This window comes from Ischnura elegans, chromosome 3 (genome assembly GCF_921293095.1).
Source record: "Ischnura elegans chromosome 3, ioIscEleg1.1, whole genome shotgun sequence".
NCBI lineage: Eukaryota > Metazoa > Arthropoda > Insecta > Odonata > Coenagrionidae > Ischnura > Ischnura elegans.
Window position 1 is genome coordinate 122001279 of NC_060248.1, and position 26720 is coordinate 122027998.

The window sequence follows — 26720 nt, forward strand, 5'->3', positions numbered from 1 at the left end:
GTGTTCTATCCCTTGCTGCATTGCTCTGAGTAAATCCATGTTACATGGACAACAGTTGAGCTCACTGTTGATCTCAGCGGACATCTGATGGTCCAGAGTGAATTTTGTAAGAGACTGCAGGAACCCCACAAAAATGGATCAACACATCCATCACTTCACATAAGCCTCAACAAGATATTTACAAAGAGATACCTACGTCTACAAAGAAATAGGTAGACACCCAAAACACTAACACTTTTGTACATTTGCAATGCACCAGATTGCAGTTGAGACCAAATATACAGTGAACCTATGGTGTTCTTGATTACATTTGAGAATAATCCATCAGAAAGGCAGTCCAAACCACTTTACAAGCAGGGAGACAATATAAGACATCTTTCTCACTGCTTTACTCCAGAATATTTACAAGAGGAACATTCTAAATAAAGCATTGCAAATAACCATGAGTATGGCTCATTTGGGTGAGCAGTCACACAAAAAGTTAAGACATGGCTGGTCTAACAAAACATTGCTATGATAATTGAAGACAGAGGTCAATACAACCAAACAACAAAGATTAATCCCAGCAAACAGAAATGGATTGTAATTCAGCTTAATGTGATCTAGTCTTAGTGATATCACATACCACATAAAAGGTAATGCCACAAAAGCTATTGATTACAAACACATGGTTATGAATAAAATATTACAATGCACCATGGATAAACTCCTAAGTACCCACCAGAGACCTACAGATGAACGTGAATCCATTTGGAAATGAACTGGGTATTAGGGAGAGAAGCAAACTGAAGCAAATGGTGAATTTTTGATGAATACCATTTCCAAAGTGTCCTCAGAGTTCATCTCTCATCGCAGAGTGTAAGCCAAGCATCAAGGCCAAACAAAAGAAAATAACCACCCCCCCTTCATCAACGAACACTAGCGCTGACTACTAGGTGAACGAGTGAGTGCTACTCACTAGCATGAGCAAGCGGGCATGTGGTATTTTAGAGTTGAGGCGGACAGTCACAGCAATGGACATGGGTGCGGAATAGCTGGGTTTTTGACCTGCATGTAGGCCTCTAGCAGCCACAAACGGTCCCATCATTTAACTTTACAATGAAATACATGTTAGCATGCCTCTCAAGTTCTAAAGAAAGGACTTTACTCGGCACACTATTCTAGTCAGCTACTTGATGAGGTCATAGCTTCTCTGCTTCCTTAAAAAAATATCAAAATTTTCAGAAATTTAAATTAAGGTACTCAAAAACTTATCCCATCTGATTTTATTCACCACTATGATCCAGTGGCGCATGGCGCAGTTTTTGGGTGATAAAACCACCCCCCCCCCCCAGAGCCCAGAGAAATTTTTAAGTTTAATCCATTTTGGATCACTTTTATTAAATTTCCGCAATTTATTAATCTTGCATCTACCCCTTATCCTGGAGGGTATTCCATTCTCCCAAACACCCCGGCATTAGTTTACCCCCTAGCCTTGATTCCTAGCTGCGCCCCTGCTATGATCAATGATATATCATAGATGTAGAGAATAGTCTGCTTGAGTGGAATTCTTAAAGGAATTTCTGGCGATGACAGATGCTGACCAGGTTTCCACACAGAGGTGTGAACTTATTGACTTTTACCCTTACATAATCTTTATTAATTTTGTCCGACATTAATACGGAAAAACTTTTGCTCATTTTGATGAAAAATCAATTTGCATAGTGACACTGATGTGCTACTTTACCGGCCAACTTTGATCTCAATACATGAATTTAATTAAATTATTGATGGTAATACTGGTTACTTACAAGACAGGTTTTTCCATTTCAGTACATTTTGATATTGCTGTCACTCCAACAGTAGTGTAATTTGGTGAGTCGGAGTAGAGAAAATGAGCAGAAAAAAACATGAAGAAATGTTTCCGTCACTGGTAGCTAATCAGCCATCCACTGACACTGATGCCAATGGTAATTTAACCATTATAATGGCATACCTGACCTAATTTCAAAGCTGTAACACTCAACTGTTATGCTGCTGTTGATGAAAGCAAAAATCCTTGGTTTTATGAGGAAAAACACACAATTTTAGGGGAACTTTTTTCCCTCAAAATTACTGGGGAAAATAAAAAAAAACGTACGAGAAATCTTTCATATTGATGAGAAGAAACCAAAAGCCACCATTTTCTGTACAACAAAACTTTGAATTAGACAAAAATAAGACCTTTGCACTGAACCAAGAATCTTTCAAGACACTCACATCCTCACATCCACTGAGACTCACATCCTTCCGATAGTAACGCTAATCCATTCAACAATCCTGTCATCAACGGCAATGGAAATTTTACTGCATTGGGAGAATAATCTACTCTTTGAATGGGAGCGATGGTAAATTGTTTGAAATGGAAAAATCTGCCATGTCTGTAATCATCCTTAAGATCCCTAAGCCAAGAGGCATCTCACTAATAGGGTGGTTTCCTGTTATTTTTTTATTGCCTAAATCGAAAGATTATTACTACTCGAGAACACATTTCACACTTCTAGATTTATAAATGACGATATCTATTTTTCGTGATTAAATGAAAAGTGAAAATTTTCAAGCATGTGAAACGCGACGGCTAAGTACGAATGCCAGGAAAAGCCCGGGTGACGTCATTCTGTAAAACCAAATAATTTGTATATTATGAATACACTAATGGTGGGTAACGAATCGCAATCAATGCCTTTCGTTTTCTTCGATGAAGGAAACTACCCTATTGTGCCCTAAAAAGTGCAAGATGGCAAGAAGCATGAAGTTGGAAGAGTTAGCGTGATTTTCAGAGGGATTTCATCCAGTTGACCTTTAGCTGCTCACACAGGGGAAGAAACTCAAGCAGAGACAGTTGTTCTCGTCGGTTGTCATGGTACTCTGTTGTACATATATGTATTTCTTGAAAATTATTTTAATCAAAAAAATATTGTATGATTATGATGCAAACAAGCTTGCCAAAAACTAAATTCTGTGGAAAGTGTTTTTTTCAGATATAATTGGCAAAGGAATGTGTTTGAAGCCTGTTCACTCTTAATTGATGGAATTAATTAAAGATACTTTCATCAATAGACAATTTCATAAATTGCAAAAGTATAAATTACTCTTAAAAAATGTAATTATGGATGATTACGAAGATATAATTTAATTTGAAAGGAATACGTACAGGCAATCTCTGATTTCTCCTCAAACACAATGTTCTCAAAAATTCGGAGTGAAGGTCTTGAACACAGAGACATTCTGGGTGTAAAATGATATCATTCTCTCTATACATTTTGAATCTCCCTAGAACAAAGTCAACACACATATTATACCACAAATGGCAAATACATACCTAAATTTGCGAGTATCTTTGAACAGTCATAAATTATTGGCTTCTCAAGGAGATTAAACGTTATATTCGAAGTAAATAAACTTTTCCAAAAAGGGAAACAAAGTTTTACCATAGGCCAGAAAAACAGCCTAGCTAGAAAAAATTTTGGGGCAAGAGTCAGTCATGAGTGTCATCATTCATCACGGGGTGGGTAAGTTCCTTGGTTCCTATACCTGCTGGATAAGCCTTTGTCACTATAAATTTGATTACTAACTATCAATTTCTACAATCGTAATAACAGTTTGAGTTTCAAACCCAAACCAAAGAAAACCATAAGTGTACACATAAAATATCATGGCTAAATCAGATGTTTTCTAATGCCTACCTAAATAAATTCTTCACCTATCTTAAAGGGTAGTAATGTAAGCGGGGTAATGTTGATGGAGAGAGAAAGATGTAAATATTCAAAATAATGTCTGTATCACACAGAATTGTGACCTCACCAATCAATGATCAGTTAGTCAGGGTATCAAAAGCCTAACTTCATTAATTGAGAGATTGGTGGTAATACTTTGCAATCAAAGGCCAATGGTGGTACTCTGCTTTTATGTCCGCAAAGAAAAAAGTACCGAACAATGAGCGACAATATGACTTACACCCACTCTTACTCTAAAAGACAAGATAATGAAAAATCACTCAGACTTTAAAAGCAAAAAATATACAATTATAGTTTCTCGAGGCTTTGAAAAATTGATAACCTAGAAAAGTGACTCTTTTCATGAAAATTACTTTCACACAGCAAATATTTTCTTGGCAACATTTCATTCTATTTTTTTTTTTAATAGGCAAGTGTCAAGATGAAGGAAGTGAACTACCTTAACACAGTGCAACCACTTACCAAACAACAAAAACATAAAAGATAGTGTCCGGCATGATACGGTGGAAATCTTTGATATTCAGCTCATTAAAACCATTTCTCTGTTTCCACACACTTTCATTTACACCGACCATGATTTCGGCAACTTGTGCTCCTTGATAATGGCACAAGTTGCTGAAACCATGGTCAGTGTAAATAAAAGTGTGTGGAAACAGACAAGTGGTTTTGATAAGCTGAATAACAAAAACATACTCAGCATTCAGCTCGTGAAAAAAACACTAAGTAGACCCTCTCATGAGTGAATAAAAAAATCATAAATAAAAATCAGCAGGGGAAAAAATGAGGCAACTCTTTGAGCTCATACAGAACTTCACCTATAAATAATGATTAACTCCTAGCAACACAAATACTTAAACCTACAACACATGGTCTATCACCAAGTAGAATTACTCAACTTTATAAAACTGACTAGATTTCATGTATACAAATGAAGAGTCAACATGAGTAAGAAGGTAAACATCACTACTCCCAATAAGATTCTCATTAAAATCCTTCACATTGACTTAAACACCATTCCTCAATCAATAAGATATACTTTACAAAGTATAGCTGGCAGAAGGAGGATCAATACCAATATCTCTACATCCTTGTGCCATTATGATTTAGGTGCCAAAATCAAGGAGTGTACATTTTAACTCAGGAACTAAACTATGATCACTTGAAATAAAATTTCATGAGTAGCTCATACCTCTTCACCCCTTAGTACAAGACTTTTAATGCTATTTTTTGCTGACTGTACAGGGACCGAAAGTTAGAATTCAAATCTCAAGATTGATGGGACATAAATGATAGGGAAAAAAATCATAGCCAAAGATATAAGATGACAGATTCTAAAAACCAAATATAAACCAGATTTTATCAATAAGGAATACTTGATTTTCAAAGACTAGCCATCAAGTTTCTGAGTATCCAGGACAATGGGCAAGACAGAAGAGTGCAATACATATCCATTAGAGTGAGAACTGAAGAAATAAAAATATACAGATCAACGGCCTGAATACAGGATCGATCAAAATCTCAAACACATATTTAAACATTGAGGTCATAAGGGGTGACTGAAGATTATATGAAGACAAACTATAATGTGCAATAACTTGGAGTCCCCTGTTGATAATTAAGCCCACTGCTTGCCACTGTTGATTTTGAGATCAAATTTACTGTGGTTGGATTTGCTTTCATGAGGTCCACTGTACAGTCTAACAACTAGCGTACTATCTGGTTTTTATCATCTGGTGGCAGGTAGCCATGATCCTGCTCAGTATTATTCATCTGAGAGTTCATGGCCATATCAGGACTTTCCGTAGGATTTGAGTGCATTTCCACAGATGGGGAGATGTATGAAACAGAAGGGTAGCATGGATTCTTTTCAGTATTAGTGATTAGGGTACAACCTCTGTTTAAATTTCCCAACTCTGCCTCAAACAGAATGTCATTGACGAGTTTCTCAGCAAATATTCGCTGGTCCCTGGGTAAGGATCTCAGCTTGGCCGACACATTTTTCCCCACATAATCAAATTCATCTTCTTCCTTGATTGTTTGGATTCTATCACTGTACATGGTTGCATTATTCTGTTCCTGGCTTTTCCGCATGAAAAATTTCTTCAGCCCAGCAGGTTTCATGGGCTGAGGTGGCTGCATAGTTGCCTGATGCTGTTGTGAGCCAGTCTGCTCCATTGAAACTCTAGTTTGATCAACCGTTCCTCCATCCTGTGAAAGAGACCATGTTAACATAATGTTATTACGTATTGACAAACACATCATTAGTAATAGGTACATTTATGCAAAGAAAATCCTCGACTTATGAACAACTCGACTTAAAGAGGATGCATGATGCCCACTTGCCCGGTGTTTTTTTCGTAATCTATAAAGTCTTTGAAAATTGCACTATAACCTTAAAAGTTTCCAGGTTTTAGAGATGAGACAATTGTCAATATTAAACCATCATTCAAATTTGAAAATTTTACCTCTGTATTTTATCAGATATCAAATATGTAGTTGAAAATTTTACCTCAGTATCTTATCAGATATAAAATTGTTGAAAATTTTACCTCAGTATTTCATCAGATATAAAATTATTATGCTTTGGAATAAGGTAAATGCTGAAAAGGGCCTATCCAATCTACCGTGAAAATATCAAGATTTTAGAATAAGTTTTAAACAAGTATTATAGCATACCTATACTATACTATATTATAGACAACATACAACTGGTTGAGCAGGAGTGGCACATTTTCTAAAGGAGTTCCATACAAATAAAGCCTCCAAAAAAGATCATTAAAATAACTAAAATAGCTAATTTAACCCTTTCACGCAGTCGCTTGTCGGCGGTGGTCAACGAGCATTTTCATACCCAAAAGAACCAAGGTCGACTCAACCTCGCGTGGATTTTTCTACACAAACAAACAAACGACGGCTACCGCCGACACAGGGGAAGAGAAGTGACCGCTGAGGTAGTAATGGAGGAAGGCATTCAGGCCCTGCCCGAGACCCAGCTTAGCGAGGCCCTAACAGCATTCCTCGGCAACTGGGCCCAACCCTTCTACTCATTTATGATCCTCCTAACTGCAGGAATCCATTATGAAGTGGTTATATTGTCAATGGTTCTTGCAAAGAAAATTTTTGTTGCATACTTCAATATTTTTTATTTGTCAATGAATTCAGTTTTATAGTGTGCACAAGCTATTTTCAAATGAAATGTTAGCATATTACTATTAAGGGACTTCTAGCATTTAATTCTTAGTACCTTGTGTTTACTAACTTCATAACTATTAATGCTAAAAATCCATTTTAAATTCTACAATGCTTTAAAAGTGTTAGTTATTATTGTATATAAGTGTAAATTATTGAAATCAAAAGCAATATTAAAAAAAACTCCTAATGCAATAAGTAGACCGTGGACTCGTGCTGAGAAAGGTTTGGATGGTCTACTCCAGTGGTTGTAGTAATAGCCAGGTACCCCATCGAGTTGGGTCCCAAATCGAAGGGATGAGAATACTAGGGTAACTTCACTCCAAAAAAGAGCTCCGTGAAGAGAGGCTTAAAATATTCTCATGCTACTCATAGCATGGAAAGCATTTTCCTCTCAAAGGCACCAGCAGGAAAGGTTTAAGTAAAAGTAATGTACAAGGTAATAGATCTACTGTGTATGCAGCCACAGAAAGTACTCCCTATTCATTAAAATTATGAGTTATGCAAAAATCCAACGAGTGGATATTATCAGGAACCCATCTTATACGTTACCTTGGGACTACAAAGTCTTCAAAGTGAACTCTGGATGAACTGCAGAATCTATCACCTCAAGGACAAAGATTAACGATGATATAATAGCAATATGTCAACAAAGATGCAATGACTCCCCTTGAGTTATATCACCTAAACAATATCAATACATTTATTTTTTTTCCTAACCCCGAAAACAGCACTGATTGGCCTTTACATCGGTGGGATAGAACATAACGACGATAGACGATAACTGACATCCATTCCCTGGGCAGGGGTAATCTACCCAGGCGGGACTCGAACCCGCGACCTTCAGCTTGGCGGGCGAGGACTCTAACCCGCCGCCACCGAGGCCGGCGACCTATATGTACCTATAATTGACAGTTACTGAACTTTCATCCAACCAATGCAAAAAAGTAACTTTGTACATAGTCATATGCAAAGATAAAAACATCTAAACAGCAAAGGAAGAAATAAGTAGGTGCAGGTACCCCTCATTTAACATGAATTTGCTTAATAGAACTGGGTCTCAAGAATGCTCTCTATTTGTTCAATCAATCTTCCTGCTTAACCTCATCCAAGGAACTTGCCTAGACTCTAATATCACCTCTTTATAGGCATTGCAAAAGCAAAGAACAGGATTTGCCTGATGTAAATTCACGTAGTAACTGGCTCTACGAACATAGCAAAGTAAATTACACTGCCCGATATACACCTTTCACTTGACATGAAATTCGTAATCACAACAATTTTTATAAACATGTATCTATAGAGTCAAGTGAGAGATATGTACCTGTGTAATGAAAACTTGGGACAATCACATCATATTTTTTAAGTAACACAGATACAATCAATTTCTTTCTTGACATGTTAATTTTGTTTATTCCTGGCCTTCCTTCATATCCTATGGAAAATTCTTGGCACTGAAAATCCAAGCATGATTCCCAGATTTCAAAGTCTTTGATGTTACATAGGCACCTTGGAGATGATCACATCCATCACAAAGGAGGGCAATCAGCTATTAAGGAAGGTCAACTGCTCTGGGAAATGCACCTCATGCCAGAGAGCAGTAATGACAATTGCGAGTTTCCAGTGAAGGAGGGGTCCAAAATCACAATATGAATTTTCAGGAGGGTTCACTACAGATTAAATTGAAAGCATTAAAAGACATAACTAGTTAACATGCCTCAACTGAACTTCATTTGTCTCAAATTGTCTAAAAGACACAACATTTGCGGGCATTGTCATAACATCGCAACTCATGGCTGGGAATATAAGCGTTGAAGTAGGTAAACAATTTATAAGGACTTAATTTGTTCTTCATCATAATGTTGTGTCATTCATGTTCATTGTTCTTCATGGTAATGAGCCAAGATTAACAACAGTAGAAGAGAAGTCAAGGTTGAAGACATCTGAGGAGAGGCGTTTAATAGAGGATGAAGATCAAATGGATTGCACGAGTAAGTAACGTGAAGGTCATAAGAAGAGTAGGAAAGAAGTCTGAAAACCTTGACGAGAAGACAAAGTAATTCACTATCCACACCATTGGGCATGATGGTGTGACGAAGGAAATCGTTTAAGGACAAGTGAAAGGGACAAATGACTAAGGAATGTCTGGATGAGAGTAAGGGGCAGTGATAAAGGATATAAAACAGAAGAGTTATGTATTTTCAAGTTAAAAGATTGGTTTACAGAAGAATTTAGAGGAGACCAGCATTTAAGCGATTGTTTGATTGCTGATGATGTTATACATTTTCATGACCAGTGGCTGTACCTGAAGGGAAAGGCAGAATGTTATCCACTTTTTTTCACTAAGTAATTGAGGAAATAATATACTTGATTTAAACAGAAGGAGGCTTATTTATTTTTAAGCCCACAGATGTGTGAATACAATATATGAGCATGTCTGAACCAACACAAGCTCTACTTGCTAAGTGAAAGATGCTCAACTGGGTGCGATGGGGTAATTTCTCCTCCTCTGCTGCAATATTAGCTAGCGTATCATGGGTTGAACATGCACAACATCTAACCAAAAAACTAAGTTCTACTTAGTTCAGTAGTATCAATAGTAAGGTTTTGCGTACCCTGTACTTTTTGAGTTACAACAGTTATTTGTCCAAGTATATTTTAGGCATCAACACCAGCAGCAGCTTAAGTATGTATTTTAACTGCAGAGAAAAGTGGTCTGAGTCATGGCATTTGCAGCATAAAAATGCACCATCCCATCCCTTGTTTAAGTTTCAATACTCCCTCTCCTACTCATTAACATACAATGTTTTCTGTTGTTTGTTGAATAAAATTTAAGGCAGCCCCTAAAATACTCCGATTTTTCAGAATCATTGCATCAGGAACCATTAAGTCCCACACCTTAAAGCGAGAAGAAAATTTTAAGTGGAAGCATGAAGAAAGAGAGGGGAGGAGGCTTTGAAGAATATGGTAAGATTGCCAAAACTATAATTGATCTATCTAGTTTTGAGATTGGGCGAACCTAACATTTGATATCAGCAACTTGATTGCCGTTGCTGTTGACAGGTTGTAGATGAGTGAAATGTTAATTTATATAAAATAAAAAAGTTCAAGTTCTTACACAAGAAGATGAGTTATTTAAAGAAAGAAAAGCTTGAGTTTACCACAAAGCTTTACTTCAACATAATTCACCACTTTGGAGAATAAATAGGAAAGAAATGTCTTCGTAACAATTATGACAACCGACTTTATTAACATACATCTGGACGGAATGAGCCTACAATATAAAAGTTCAATAATTCAGAAAATTATAACTAATTAGGTGACGTTTAATATCTCAAAGTACCAAATGCAAGGAGCAATATTACATGTTACAGTTTACTAATTAATGGTCAATAGACAATATGAAAGAATTACCGTTGAAGGTGCGACATAATTACATACTTTAATTAAGAAGGGCATATTAATGCGGTAACTTAAATTACGTGGGCAAAAAAGGAGGCCACCATAACTTCAAAGATTCAAGATTAAAATGCATTCATTAACTGCCTATAGGCTATAGTTTTGTAAATTTGTACCCAAAGCCAATATCACTTCATCTTTCACACGGGAAACAAATTCAAATCATTCAAGTGTGTGGTTTGGTTAACGAAGTTATACCTAGGATTTACTATTTCCATTGAGAACAGTCGGCCATAGACAATACCGCTATTGCTCGCTGCGTGAGAGAAATGTTTTAAAATAAGGCATTGACAAATTACAAACATAGGTTCGAAAAAGCAATTAGGAGAACATTCTCCCACATGTAACACGCTATGTAAAATCCACAACTACAGCTTTAGTTTCGAACACCTGTCAAGACATAACGATGAAAATAACCAATATTTAAATGGAATTATCAACACTCTCACACAGGCTATCTAAGCCGTAAGTTCACTGAACTTGACAGGATAAAAATGCAAACATTACTATACCTTAGCGATTGCATTCTGTTGCGCTCTTTTACTGGGTGGAATGGGAAACTGAGCGACAAACTCCGCTAAGTCAGGATTATCGCGATGTTTCCTGATTAAGTGAAGTCTGAGATTGGTTGTATTGCCGCAAGTTTTGATTTCTTTCTGGCAGAATTCACACACTGACACTTCACTGTTAAGCTTGATAAAATACTGTTGCACAACAGATCGCACAGGTCCCATTCTGAAGAATTATGAGACGCAGTTTACAAGAAAAATAAGTTAATATTGTTTCTTGTAACAGGAACTCCCGGTTTCGGAGCTGCCCAGTCTGAGCTCACCTTCTGAACAAAGTACAAATAGAGTTAAAGAGCAAATGACACGTGAATAATTAACCCGAGATAGGGCTAAGATAGTAATTTAAAGGGAATTCCCGAAGCAGAACGCATTTACTATTATCATAACAAAGAAATCCCAAGCGTCATCGAATCGGATAGGCTAGTTGACGTATCGATACATTAGTATCGCACACTGGTCGTCTGCTATTTAGTCGTCAATACTTTGATATTGGTGACTTTAAAAAATTTAATCAGGAAACAAAACGACAGTCGTTGCAAAAAATAAAACTATTATTACATATCATAAGAAAAATTCACATTTCCTCATTCAACGTTTCTTCATTAATAGGGAGAGTTGAGATTTATTTGGAATATTATGAATACCTTTTGAGGGTAATGCTTGCTACTACCATAACATATCACTAGTTAAAGCTTTTTCCGTGACCCGATAAATCATGAAGGACACTTTTTATTGATAATTTAAACGGAAAAATTCCATTTTTAGCTTCGCATGCCCCTGTCATCATGAGTACGACCTACGACTGGTTGCGATAGTATCGCTGGTATCGCTATCAGAATCGCAAATCCGATTTTTTGAATGTTTGTAAACATTTTGAATCGTGCACATTGTTTACCGAAAACATTACGCATGTTTTCGGAAATTTTTTGTCTCAGTGCCTTAGTTTTATAAATCTTCTACTCATGGATATGTATTTGTGCATGGAATGTGCTACTTTTTTGTAAAGGAAAGGTATTGTCTAGCTGAAGTCGCATTTTTTTTCAAAATAATAGCGGTAGTAGCATGCATTGAACTTTTAGCCCACTCTTTGTGGAACCACGAGATGGGTTGAGGGATGTTAAGTCGTTCATTTAACCCTGATAAGTTACTTGCACGAACCGCGGTGAAGTTAAAGGTCTAAAATTTTTAGTTGGGATAAATCTTGCACAAATTATTGGAAATGATCATATCTCGTCATTTTATACCCGTGGTAAAGCTATCCTACCTTTCTCAGAAAAGCCGGCCTTCCACAGAACAGCTTTTATTCTTCGTATAAATATCATAGCATATTTTCATTTTAAATATTTTAACAGGCTGTCATGATTTTGGTTGGCTATATCTTGAATTACCATGGTGAAAGCAAACAAGTATCTAATGCGAAACAATTATTTAGGATAGCCAGTTTTAAAATTCACTGGAAGAATAAAATTAATATTCGTAAGTATAGAAGATCAGGCAGGAAAAGCCTTTGGTTGTTGATTGAAAGGGTCCTGGGTACAAATAGTGTGTGGAGTCATATACGCCCCACTCAATAATCGTTGGGTGGCCCTGAGAGAGGAACTATAAGCCCCTCATCCCTGAATAATGAATTCCTCAAGATTGTGCCATTTTCGTCATGCTAGCTGCTAGTTAACGAGCCAGCTAGTCCAGGGGTAGCTTTACCCTATCCTTTTAAACTTACGGAAGAGTTGAAATATTGAGTGAGCAAGGAACGAAAACATTTAATTTTTGCATAACATCTCATGAAGCTTCAGTTTAGCATGAAAGGAAGAAGGAAATCATTTTATCAATCAAATTTTCTACCAATTTTCAGGAAATATTGTTTATTATTTGTGATAAATGTTTCACTTCACTGCAAGGGTCACAAAGAGAATCGGTCAATCAATCTTAAATGTAAGTGTCAGAGTTCATTACCCCATTAGCAGGCCAATCTCAATTTTGGGTGGAAGTAGACATCAGCAGCTTTGCTTTAGCATACGTGCCAGTTGCCCCTCTTTAATCTGGCTCAGGTTAATCAATCTTCCGTATCAAGCGTTTTTAGCCTTTCAATAAAGAACTAGCTTGGGATAGGTGTAAATGGAGGGCTATAGTACACCAATCTTAGGATTGAAATACTAATGGCAAGCATGTATATATGGCCTTGCATACTTAGCATAGATGATATGCTTATGTCTCACCCAAGACCCATATTCAGCTGAACATGTGATACTCAATGACCACTTGCATATCCTATGTGGCTCTATTTCTCTCCAGAGCTCACTAAGCCTTTCCAGTGCCTTATATAGGTCCTCGTTTTAGGGGGTCCACTGGGCCACGACCCTTTTATTTCCCCTTAAGTAGACTACCAGTGGCAGCTTCAAACATTGGCTTGGCCCAAATACAGAGCATAACCTTGGTGGTGAGAGGAGTTGTCAGGTATATTCATTAATTCATAAGTTGTAGAAAACAAAGTTGTTATCTTTCATAACTTTTCCCTATTTTTAACAAATTTAGTCAGGCAATTTTGGCCCTCCAGCTATGCCTCTCACCATCTCACTGGCACGTATCCAAGCTGATAATTCTGACAATTTACTTAATTAAGATGTAGAATATATAATACTAACGGGAAGAGGCATAGCTAGGAATTAAGGCTAGGGGGGTTTTAGGCACAACTAATACTGGGAGGTATGGAATACTGCTAGGGTAAGCGGGAGGTGTGGGAGCCCTCCCCAAGAAAATTTTTCAGATAAATGGTTCAAAATGGTGAGTTTTATGGCTTTCAGAGGTATATTTTTATAATATGCACTCTATTCTGAAAGTAATATTAATCCAATCAGGTAAAATGGATTAAACATAAAAATTTCTCCTAGCTCTGGGGGGACAGCCCATGATGTTTTTTATTTGAATACATACTAAAAATAATGAGATACATAAGTTAGAGACATTTGGAGCAGGATATAAAACACACAAACCAAATAAATGGCATGAGTTCTTTTGTTCATGTGTATTGTGTCCAGCTCTCTACCTCTGTCTCTCCACCTATTATATCCTCACCACCTCGATATTCAATCCTAAGTTTGGTTGCCTCTCTCCATTTTTTCTTGTCTCTCTGCTTTCCTTTTCATTTCCTCATAGCTTTTTTATCCAACATCCTTCATTATTTGATCTTTAAACTGGAGCCGTGATCTTCCTCTGCCCCTTTTTCCATCAACGTGCCCTTCAAGGATTATCAATAGGATCCCCCCATGCCTCATTATACACCCAATAAGTGCGACTCTTCTTTACACAACCAATTTCAATAGATACACCTCTTCTCTTTCTTTTGATTCAATATTTGTTATTTGGTCTGTCCACTTAATTTTTAGCATTCTTCCATAACACCATAGTTCCAGTGAACTCAGTCTGTTTTTATCCTCTGGACCCAGAGTCCATGCTTCACAGGTGCCTATATAATTCCACACTCCATGTGTAGGCTTTGAGAATTGTTTTCCTAATTTCAAGGCTGTTATTTCTGGATGTTAAAATTTGATTCCTTATAAATGCCGCTTTTGCCGGCACAATCCTGCTTCTTGCATCTGCCATTATTTCTTCCATCTGATGTGATCTTACTCCCTATGTAGGTGAAGTCATTCACTTAATGATGTTCTCTTGGTATAGAGTTACATTTAGGCAGCTTTCTACAACTGAACATTGATATGGTTTGGTTTGTTCTCTGACATGGTCACTTCTCTCTGTGTGACATTTTCTTCCAATATCCTCCTGATTTTTCAAAAGAATATGAACTTTAAGGCACTGGTGGTAGCAGTGGCGGATCTAATAGGGGTTGGGGGGCTAAGGGAGCCAGTGGCGCAGCGAGGGGAGGGTTTTGGGGGATAACCCCCCCCCCCAGATCTCAGAGAAATTTTTAAGTCTAATCCATTTTACTTAATTGGATTGATATTACTAATAGAATAGTGTAAGGATTAACAAAATTATCCCTCACAAAGAAGCAAAACTCACCATTTTGAATCATTTATCTTAAAATTTCGCAAGTAATTAATCTCACCTACCGCTAATCCTGGTGGGTATTCCATACCCCCACACACCCCGGTATTAGTTGCACCTATACCGCCCCCAGCCTTAATTCCTAGCTGCGCCCCTGGAGGGAGCTATAGCCCCCAGGGCTAAGGGAGCCTTAGCACTAGGCTATGCCCCTCCTCCCATGGGGTCTAAACATGCACTAGATAAAATCGGAAGTTTTGGAGGGTACCTCCTGGCCGGCAACCAGGAGGTTCTGGGTTCGAGTCCCAGTCAGGCGGCATTTTTACCCTCTGATTTTCTGGCTTTTTCCATCTACCACAGCACTGTTGTCCTCGTCTTTTTTCTATTACATGTTCCTATCCCTTTCTTTCCTTAACTATGAATTTATACGTTTGCATAAAAGTATGTATTTAGTTATACATACTTTTATGCAAAATGTAAATGTTTGCTGGGTAAATGTATCCGCTATAACGAACTAAAATACAAATTAGTTTTAAACTTAGGGCCTATTTAACAGGTTTTGGTGCAAATAGAATGACCTACCCCAAGAGCTTAGTAGTGTCTTTTTTTACCTAAGAGTAAGCCTAAAATCACCGCTTTTAAGTCTTGAAAATCCAAAATCTCCAAAACCCCCTTTTGACGGGAGAGGAATATACCAGACCTCTAGCTAGCCCCCCTTGGTTCAAGCTCAGATATGCCACTGGGTGGTGGTATAATATTTTATCTGATTTGGTGGATGTGCAAGCTTCGTTAAAAAAATCTCATCCCGATACTGTGGCAACCAATACAACACCTTTTCAATGACAATGTCATGTCTCATTTTCATCAATTTCTGCAAATAAGGAAAAAGCTATAGACGCTGCATAAGTTTTTGTTACCTACTTCAAAGCAACAGGAGAGGGAAGTAACCCCTGAAGCTCATTTTTATGAGAGGGATTTCCCTCCAAAGCAGTAACTGCAGCCCATGCTCCTCACACTTCCATCACCTATGCCATCGTATCGCAATAAAAAAGGTAAGTTTTTTAAAATATTTGACGTACTTCTTTAATGTTTTTTTTTTATCAAATGCTTTATATGTGTAATTTATTATTTACTTAAAACTTACGTATCAATTCACTCAAATCTTATATATTAACAGCACATCAGCTGGGGCTAGGTACTCCCTTTCACATTATTTGTAAAGGGGAAAGATGATTTGGTTATTGAACTGATCGGTTCGCCACCATCTTTCTCGAAGGGATTGTGGTTGCAAACCAAGGTATTACTGAATCATACATTAGTGGTAGGGTGTGGGGATGGAGGGAGTGAGGGGGGGTAAGGAGAGGAGCGTAGCAAACTGATCTTTGCCCCCCTGACAAAACTCCTAGTTCCAGGCCTGGCCCAGCCCACTGAGCCTTTTCAAGATACTTGCTTACTCTGAGCCATATACATATTCCACTGCAGCAGCAAGGAACCTCATACACTCCCATAGGTTGAAGGGATGAATGGCTATCCTAATGTAAAGCAGTGGTGTATCCAGGGAGCTGGGACAAAATTTGACAGTACCCAAAATAATGCTTGATGTAATTGTCAACGGAGAGAGTGAAAAAAAAAGGTTGATGAAGAGCCTTATATGGAGTTGGATATGCAGGATTATATGCACTAGCTGATGATATTGAGAAATGGTGTAAGGATTACGGCATGAAGATTAATCTCAAAAGGACCAATGTTACGTGATTTTGTAAGGCATCAGAAACAAGGAATGCAAGTGTAGACTTAGGGTGGAATTTGCCGTGAAAAATATTCTGGCTTAGCCAGGAACCCATACCCAAATCTCCCGATCTCCGATTAGGTACACTAACCATTTATACCACCAAGGCAAGCCAATGCTTTTGCAGCCTGGCCAAATATATTACCCCAATAAAATTTCTGGCTTCCCTATTTATGGGAGGAATGTTATAATGGCTCTTCCAGAATTTTTATATGGCTTGAGTACACAAATCAAGGTGGCTGGTGGAAAATCACGGTAAGAAGTAGGCAAATCATTATTCATCGTTATCTTTGCTCTTACGTGTGTAAATGGAGAGTACATGAACTAAAGGGCATACCCAAGATCATAACTAGGGGGGGGGGCAAGCTATAGTGTAGGGGGGAGCATGCCATGGTCTAGGGGGAGCATGCCATGGTCTAGGGGGAGCAAGCCATGGTCTAGGGGGGGCAAGCCAAGTTGTGACATTAGTTTATGAGATTATTTCCTTGAAAAAATAGTTTTATTTTAGTGACACATCTTATAATTATGCATATAATTTTTCCTGGGTTTTAAGAAAATTTGTTGAATACTTTCGTTTCAATTCAGTACTGATTTTTCTTAAAGACTAATGCGATTTTAACTATTAGGAGGCAGCAGCCCCCCTAGAAGTAAAAATTGCAAAAGAATGAATGAATGCCCCCCCCCCCCCCCCTGCCCCTCGCTGGGTACACCCATGCATGAACTATGAGCGTTATCATGTAAGGGTATTCGAAGTCTTCACCTGGGATTTGATGAACCTTGGATCCTTCCATCGGCAGCCAAGAGCTCTAGCCACTAGTTTACTATGCTTCTGATGTCTAATTGGACCTAACATCCTTCTGAGCACAAAAGATATTTTGTCTCGCACCAATGGATGGCATGATCTTGATCGATGGTGTGATCTGCAAAGGCCAATTTTTCCAACTGTAGCTTTCATTGTGTTTTGGAATACCATCCAACAGCGTATCACAAGCCCCAAAATCAATTCCATTTCCACACTAGGAAGCTCCTGATGAACACAGGTTTTAAATGCATAGTATAAATGTATTCAATGCAACCAACTATTTATTACTTAGAAAAGACAGGTTTTAGTTTAATTTAGAGCTTTACATTTCACAGTTTAGGCAAGCTTCACTGAATATAAATATGCTAACTATGAAGTAACTGAGCATTTAGCATCTATGGTATTTAGCCAATCGTAAGGTGTAACAAAATATGTACCAGAAGAAAATCTGTTTGCTTTGACAACACACCAGAGGGGGCCCGTTCTTTTCATGACCAAGGATAGAGTTTGAACTCCCAAGAAAAGTAATTCTCCAACCCAAACATTTTTTTGGTAGACTCAGAACTCCAAATGCTGTGACCTGAGCCAGACTCCAAGGCAAAGCACTGTCAAGTGGGCACTGCTCCCACGCAACAATCTACAAGGCACAGGCCCTAATAGGCTCAGGGACTTGTCCCCCATATGGCATGCCTGTTGGCTGGAGACTTTGAGACAAGCTTCAAACCGCACTTCCCAACACAATAATCCATTTCTAATCAACTATGGAGGCAAGGAAAGGACAAGAAAGCCTTGAAGATAGGAACCAATGAACTACAATCCCATTTTATGATAATGAAGAGGCAGTAACTAAATATATTATATATATATATATAAAGTGAAAACAATAAAATTATCCTGTTAAAACTTCTCTAAAAATTAAATATTATTTTTAAGCAGATATTCAAAAAATTTTAAAATAATTGCCTTAACTCTATTGATACAAGGCCGTAGCCAGGAAAAAACTTGCATGTATTTACTTGGAGATGAGATACGAAGCATTCACACGCAAGGCCAGCAAGTGAGAAAATCAACCATCGCCAAGACCTGCCTTTAAAACTAGGCACTGGCGGATACATATGGGGGGCACTGGTGGCACTCACCCCCCCTGTGGGGCCGCCTGCATTGCAGGACCACAATTGCAACTTTTTTTATCATAAGATGGTCTTGTCTTGTGTATGACCAGTATGAATAAAACTTTATTAAAATTTGTATGTGCCTATTTTTTCATTACGATAAAAGTAGAGGTAGCTCAAGATATATTTTTGTGCACCCCCTTCACATTTTTCTGTGTCCGCTGATCAAACTACGGTAGAATTTCAGGCCATGTGTTGTTGTCACACTTTAAGACAAATGGCAGATAGTGGTGAGTCACCCCACCTAGTTGCGGGAGTATTGGTTGCAATTACAAATAGTTTGCTGTTAAACCTCCACACAAACAAACTTCCCCTCCCATTCGCAAGCGTTTGAGAGCTCTGTGGCCCAAGCCCCAGAATTCCATTCAGCGACACAATCTTCAGCAAGAGCTGGGGAAGGGAGTGAGCCCCATGTCGTCCACTACTCCCTACTCTCAATTTAGTCCTACATTGTTCATTCATCAGATCCAAATATATTGAATCAGATCCAGTGGTGAGTTAAGGAGGATGAGGGTTACTTATGGAAAAATTGAAAAGATGTCAAACTTTCAGGGGGGTCTCCAAAGAAAGTTTTTATTTCAAAAGCTGAGCCAACAATGTTTGGAAATAATTGATGAGTACCTAAAAGCAAATTGTCTACACACATCAGACCTCAGAGGCATTATCGCTTAGAGGCATTGCATACCACTCAGGTACTGTGAACAGTAATGAAATTTACAAAAAAAAAGGATTTAATCTGCCCAGTTCAGAGTTTTATTTTTTATTTAATTGATGACAAATAGGGTAGTTTCCTTCATTAAGGAAAACGAAGGGAATTGATTGCGATTCTTTACCCACCATTAGTGTATTCATAATATACAAATTATTTGGTTTTAGAAATCCCAGTTTAAGCGAATGGCAATGGTCAATTTTAACCACGTTTGAAAAAGGCCAGATTGGCACCCATGCGATGCCACTCCACGTGACGTCACAGGGACCTAGTCAAATCAACATATTTCTGTACGAGTAGATAGGAGTTTCACATCGTCTGAGATTACCAATGCATGCATGAGGCACAGAGCTCAGGGAAACATGTCTTAATAATCACCTATTAAAACTGGCTGTGGTCGGAAAGTTTCCTTCGTTAGATTGGGTATTAATAATCTATAATTAAGCCAAGCACTACCTGCTAGCAGCCTGCACCTGCTGGCGCGTATGTCCTCGCCCCAAGGTCATCTCACTTTGCAGCAGCAGGAACCAGAATGACGTCACCCGGGCTTTTCCCAGCATTCATACTTAGCCGTCGCGTTTCGCGGGCTTGAAAATTTTCACTTTTCATTTAATCACGAAAAATAGATATCGTAATTTAAAAATCTAAAAGTGTGAAATGTGTACTCCAGGAGTAATAATCTTTCGATTTAGGCAATAAAAAAATAAAAGGAAACCACCCTATTAGTGAGATGCCCCTTGGCTGGAGTTTCACATCGTCTGAGGTTACCAATGCATGTATTAGGCACATAGCTCAGGGAAACATGTCTTAATAATCACCTATCAAAACTGGCTAAGGTCGGAAAGTTTTCTTCGTTTGATAAGGTATTAATAATCCTTATTTAAGCCAAGCGCTACCAGCTAGCATGGTACTCAGCTACCCGCTAGCATCGTATCAGCGCTCAGAGCCTCGCCCCAAGGTCACCTCACTTGCGGCAGCGGGAAGCAGAACGACGTCATGTAGTTTTTCCCGGCATTCATACTTACCCGTCGCGTTTTCGCGCGCTTGAAAATTTTCACTTTTCATTTAATAGCGATAAATAGATATCGTCATATAAAAATCTAAAAGCGTGAAATACGTACTCGAGGAGTAATAATCTTTCGATTTAGGCAATAAAAAAATAATAGGAAACCACCCTATTATCACAGAAAAGTTTATTACAAATGTCAGGCAGATTTCAGCAATTCCAACTACATCTTCTGAGTGGTTTATATATGTAGACTGCATTACTACTTCCTAACTCACATTGGCATATGGATTTCCTTTTGAAACACTAGACACTACTCTCACCGAGAGAAAAAGTTTGCACATCATCACCATAAAAACATGTATCTTTCTTTAATAAAAAGGATCCTTACCGATATACATATATACACCAAGGGTTTAAGGTTAAATGAATGACACACAATTTAAAATAATACACAAATTTTAATTTCGTAGAATCAAGAAAATTAAGAACAAAACAATGCAATAATAGTTACAAGTATTATATACATGTTTTCATATTCATAAAACTGGGTTTCAAATGACGGGGCACCTAAGACAACAGACTACTACACAATGAAACTTGGTCTTACCAAATGGTAGGATGTGGGTGGGCTTGAGGGGCTGGATGGACAGCAGGCGGCGTTTGGTGTTCCGTAAAAAGGAGAGAGGGACGCAAGAAGAAGAGTGGTGCGGGGGGGCGGGGGATACGACACCCATTCTTCGACTTCACAAGACCACAGGAGGAGGGCGAGTGAGTGTGCGAAATATATGCAAATTCAACACTTTTTTATGTCTTCACTTTGAATGCACGGAGACGAGGAATGTGGTTAGTGATGACATGCAGTGCGAAGGTGTAAATCCAGATGGCCTTTTAAATATATATTCTTCAATAACAATGCCCACTCCTCTCTACATGCAGTTTGTGTGTGTGTGTGTATATATATATTTATGTATATATAAAAAACTTCAAAAACTATAAACACTTTCTCTCCTGAAGCCTGACAATGGGAGAGGGGGCAATACACCTTCTTCTGTGCCATCACGTAGAAATTTTCAGGGATCGGGATTTGAGAAGGGGTAGTAAGCCAGATTTACAAGGAGCTCTCTCTACTAGTAATTGCATGTGTATAAGATTTCGGAGAAGAAAAACTTTTAATTTTCCTTTCAATTACATCCTGGCTACATGCACACGTAGTGCCACAACGCAAACATGCATGCACACACTCACTCCCAAAGTGTAAAATTCTTGATAACTAACCATTATTTTATAAAGCATTAATCGAGAAGACTTTTAGTTTTTGTTTCATTTTTAAGTTATTATACCTCGTGTAAATGAAGACTTTCCTCTTTAGGTTGACATTTCTCAATCTATCTGACTGAATCTGAGAGAAACTAGTCAAGTATTGCTTCAGACAGTAAGTACGCAGGAATGTATTAGTGAACTGTTAGATTAAAATGATTTTACTACGCTTTCACCAAAATTGCACCTAAAAGAAATTTACAGAATATGTCTGCACAAACATTACAAAATTTTCCCTTTCCTTTTTTTAAAACCACGGCAACGATCAAACATCTGACAAATATTTAATGATGCTTTCATAATCTCGTACTAGCTTTTAATTTTTCCCTAACTTTTAAAATGTTTTTTTAAGAGACCGAAATTCCTAAAAAGCTGCTTGTCTTGTCAAATGTCAAGACGTAATGACAAGTAACTAATGGATTAATCCATTTGACAACCATTTGAAATTACAGCAGAGAATAGATAGTGAATCAACGAAGGGATATCTTCATAAACAGTTCTGATTATTCTCATAGCCTATGCATCAGTAGCAAAAGTTTGTCTTTCTGGCCGATTAATTTTTCATTCCCATGAAACAAGTTATTGACTCCTTGTTCCATATGGCAACATGTCAACCTCTACATGACTTCCCTTATCTGAAGAAATCCAATTGCCTATAAACAGTTGATCCAGTTCTTTCTCAAATATCCTTGTGCATCTACAGCCACACATTTTGCAAATATGTAAACACAGGTGTGCAGAATGTAAATACTTTGATCAACAACACAAAGCTATGGAATATTTTTTTTCTTATTTTTACAATCTCTGGTGATCAGTTTGTTGTCATTACATTGATGATCCTTAGGTTTTCTGGGTATATTAATGAATTACTAAAAACTTTTTCCACCCTACTCCCACTTCCATCCCTTTGATCCGTTCCTAATCACAAAACCAACGTGGTGTTACAACAGGAAGGTCTTATTGCACAATAAATATTTCAGCAATATACATTCACATATTAATATCTTTTTCCTTTGGTGCCAAGGAAACCTTTGCAGGCGCTTTAATCTTGGTATAAGCATTACCAAGAAGTTATGTGCTTTAAAAGAAAAATTTTTCAAAGAGCTCAAAGGTTATGATGGAAGGATAGGAGTACGGAAAAACTTGAGGTGATGAAATAATGAAAGGTTTTGGAAGAATTGCCATTGGACATGATTTAAGCACCCCTGTGACTTCTTTATAAATTCTTCTAATAAATTAGAACCCAAACAATACTTAGGTACATCTCTTGAAAGGGGAAAGTTGGCTACATGAAGTGAAACTAGGTATTATCCTTCCAGCAAGAGATAACTGTGCCAAGATTTTATGACAAGAGCCAAAGATGTGCAAAAATACTTTGAAAAACATAACTTTCCATTGCATGAATAGCATTTCAGATCAACGCAATAGCACATTCTCTCTTTTTCATAGTATTCACTTCACACTTCTTCCCTATCATTCACTGCCCCTGCCACAGGGTGCCAAAACCAGAAACTAAAGGGTCAACAGACAAATAAACATTACTTTTTTCCCAAATGTAACTTTGGGCTTATACAGAATTTGTACTCTGAATTCTTAACAATCACTAAAACCTTGCCTATCGCTTGCCTCTACTCTCCCAGATATTGAGGCAGGGAGAATTTTGGAAGGGCAGACCAAGTTTTTTTTTCCAGTTCTACACACACATGCAAGTGCGTACAACACTTACAAATGAGCACATCTCCAGCCTACGAAACCCATCCATTGAGACCAGTCTAAAAATAACAAGACCAATCACATTTGTATAAGGTATGCTGTCTCATTTTCCCTGGCATTTTTTTTTCTTTTCGACTGACTGAAAAACCTTGACATTTCGACCCAGGTGCCACCTCTTATGAGCACAACGTCAGCATGATTCAAATTCTCCTTCCCCCCCCCATCACCGTCTATATCGTCATCCCAGTCGTCGTGACAATCACTCGCGCACACAGAGTGAGGCAGAGCTCGGCTCACTCTATCATCTTCATCCTCTTTCCGACCCAAAAGGCACAAGAGCACGCCCAGGCCCATTCACACCGCCCACAACAACCGTTCCACTTGGGGATCCATGCTTGCTTTCTCCACCACGGGGCCACACTGATTCAGTCTCTCGACAGTTATAATTTTTTTCTGTTTTCTCCTTGTTCCGTGCCTGAAGTAGACCACACAAGAGCAGGCATATTTTTGTATCTGGTGTACGGGCTTCATAAAACACAGAAAATAAGAATTCCATTACCCCATAAATCTTTAGGACGATATCAACGAGCAGTCTTTCCACTCAACCCAGTGATCGTCTGTACTCTTCAAAAACTCTCTTCAAGTCATTCACACATTTACTTAATAACATCACATACAACTCTAACTTTCAAGCAGTCTTGACAGGTGAAAAGAAACATATCTCAGTATCGATGCAAAAAAAACACTCATTCCTCCATTCTCTCTCTTTTTTATGCTTTGTAACATGATTTTTGGTCAGGTGCACTCTCAAAAATGAGTTTTTATTTGTATTGGTTTTACTTTTAAACTATGACATTTCATGCGGTTGAGACCGTAACACTTTTTTCAGCTTTCTCTATCCACTCATTGTAAAAAAAAGTTGCTTTTAAAGGTTTGCACTTTCTGATGCTTACTACCACAAAGACTCATTCATTCAGCAAAAATCTCACTCGGATCAAAACCTCTTTCATTTTTACATTTTAATAAAATTCCCAACCAACCTTAAATACCTACTCATCGCATCAATGAATGCTTGGCCAGTGTGAATAAAAACGCTTCATAAATTTCTTTTAACTTATCTTCATAATTTACATTACAATAATCAAGGATGTTAAAATAAGTCAGACAACTAGCCAAGGAGGTGTACATCAGCTCTTTTTTCCCCATCTTTCAGTTGGCTGGGCAGAATTCTACTCCAGAAGAATTAATCATTCATAATATCTCTCACACTAGCCTACTAGACTTAATTCCACAAACCTTTGCCCCTATTTCCTATTCTGAGCGAAAACATCCCGAAACCCTATCTTCTAATAGACACACACATCCTACACTCCGGTAATTTCAACAAAATTTTTATTTTATCTTTTGGTGAAAAATTGATAACAACTTCACCTGTACCTATTAAATATTTCATCTCTCCTCCACTTTTATCTTATTATTATATTTATTTTTTGACATGATTCTCTCCTGTTTGCTCAAACTGTTCATTGCCGAGCACACCCTAAGGTGCACAAGGCTTAAACACACACATACACACATTTAGACACTTTTACACACTCATATACCCTTCAGATACAAGTTTAAGACTTGTGAGTGGACTTCCCTTACTGGCTTAATATTTCCATACTTATTCTGATAAATTCACAAAGACTTTTAAAACAAAATCCAACAAAGGACAGAATATTTTGACCCATTTCAAAGCAATGACTTGCAGATAAAATATATGGGCCTCTCGTCTTCTTTAAAATTATGTACAATTTACATAAATAATTTACACAATGCATCGAATTCCCCAAATATATATATAATATATATGTATATAGTATAATACAATTTTTCTCTTTTTTTCATAATTTTACTGGATTATTTTTGACTAGAGAAACTGCTCTGTGTGTTGGATAAAGTGAAAAAAATGTGTTCTTTTTTTTTGGAGAGTTTCCTTTCCCATTGCTTCATTCGACTCAGTACACATTCACATCACTTGCCTATGCTTAGAGAAACTGGGTTTTGTTTGACTGTACATGGTGGGCTAAAATCGACTTTATCTCGTCTTCTCTTACCTGGATCTCATCGATATTACTCCTCTTATGTTCATGTATGTGTGTGTGCTGTGTGCGAGGGAATACATTAGCATAAAACACAGGTGCATTCACATGATTTTTTCTTCTATCCCTCACCAACTTTTACCTCTCTCAGTATAAAACTTCTGTCAGACCCACCACTGCTCCACTTCCACTAAAAAGGTCTCAACGGAGAGGAGACGATCTCGAGTCAGTAGCCATCATGATTTGTTGACCCTTCACGAGGACACTGACAAGGAGGAAGGCAGCTTGTCTCAAGCATGTGGAATCGATGAATAAAAAAAAAAAAAAAAAAAAAAAAGATGAGGGGTGTGTCTAGGAATGGTGACCAAACAACGATGATGATGCACTCGTAGGCATGGGGAGGGAGGCTGCCAGCACAATGAAACGCCCCTTTCCTTCATTCCGCTTCTCCCAAACAGGGAGAAGAGAAGCAGCATGGCATCACTGCTGGAGACAAACTATTCGTGCATGGAGGAAGAAAGAGGAGAGTGAACCTGTTGTCCCTCGGTGATGAAGGTGTTTGGTGGAGTGCTCGATGAGCCGAGCAACTCTTCTGCCTCCGCTTGGGGCAAGCAGCATACACATCCCCCTTTTCTTTTGGCCACTTGCGCTGGTCTTCATTCAACCCACATACACACACACGCACATGAAAAACTTTTCACCACGCAGAACCAACTTCCATCTTCCTCCACCTTGTACCTGGTCTTACATTTACTTGTACATCAGCCAACACCGTGGATAATTATCACTCTTTTGTCCTCTACATGGCAACCTGGAAAGAAGCATGCATTGAAAATTAAGTCAGGTATTGGCTCGCTAAAGTGATTACATCCACAACAAAAAAATCCAAATTCCAATTAAAGAAACAATTATCAATAAAGATAAATTATTACGAAAAAACAGCACTACTCCAAGTTTGCTTTTTTTTAAGTACATATATCTTCATAAACAGTTCTGATTATTCTCATAGCCCATACAAAAAACTGCACAAAGATAGAGCAATACTGCACTATTTCTTCTGGTACAACTCTTAAAAATAAACAGACAGCAAAGTAGTCTTCATACAATGAAATTGATGAAACACTTTTTATTTGCTCCACCCAGAAAAGAGAGAG

General features: G+C 37.9%; 2 protein-coding genes across 2 annotated transcripts in view; both read right to left on the minus strand.

The window, feature by feature from the left end:
* Positions 1 to 3002: 3002 nt before the first annotated feature.
* Positions 3003 to 11392, minus strand: LOC124156464. Its single transcript, XM_046531036.1, has 2 exons — positions 10916 to 11392; positions 3003 to 5963 (listed from the first exon to the last, which is right to left on the minus strand). Exons 1-2 carry the CDS (start codon positions 11135 to 11137, stop codon positions 5460 to 5462), a joined length of 726 nt encoding a protein of 241 aa, XP_046386992.1. The 5' UTR covers positions 11138 to 11392; the 3' UTR covers positions 3003 to 5459.
* A 9498-nt stretch (positions 11393 to 20890) lies between these two features.
* LOC124156465 (SKI/DACH domain-containing protein 1-like) overlaps positions 20891 to 26720 on the minus strand; it is a 116440-nt gene continuing 110610 nt past the window's right edge. The window contains exon 7 of the mRNA XM_046531037.1: positions 20891 to 26377. The gene's annotated coding sequence lies outside the window, so the exon portion shown is untranslated. The remainder of the gene's footprint in view (positions 26378 to 26720) is intronic.

Excerpts from the sequence above, each read along its gene's own strand:
- LOC124156464 (XM_046531036.1), bottom strand. The coding sequence starts at position 11,137 with ATGGGACCTGTGCGATCTGTTGTGCAACAGTATTTTATCAAGCTTAAC. Across the intron at positions 5,964-10,915 it reads AACAGAATGCAATCGCTAAG|GATGGAGGAACGGTTGATCA; the intron begins GTATAGTAATGT and ends TCTCTTTCACAG.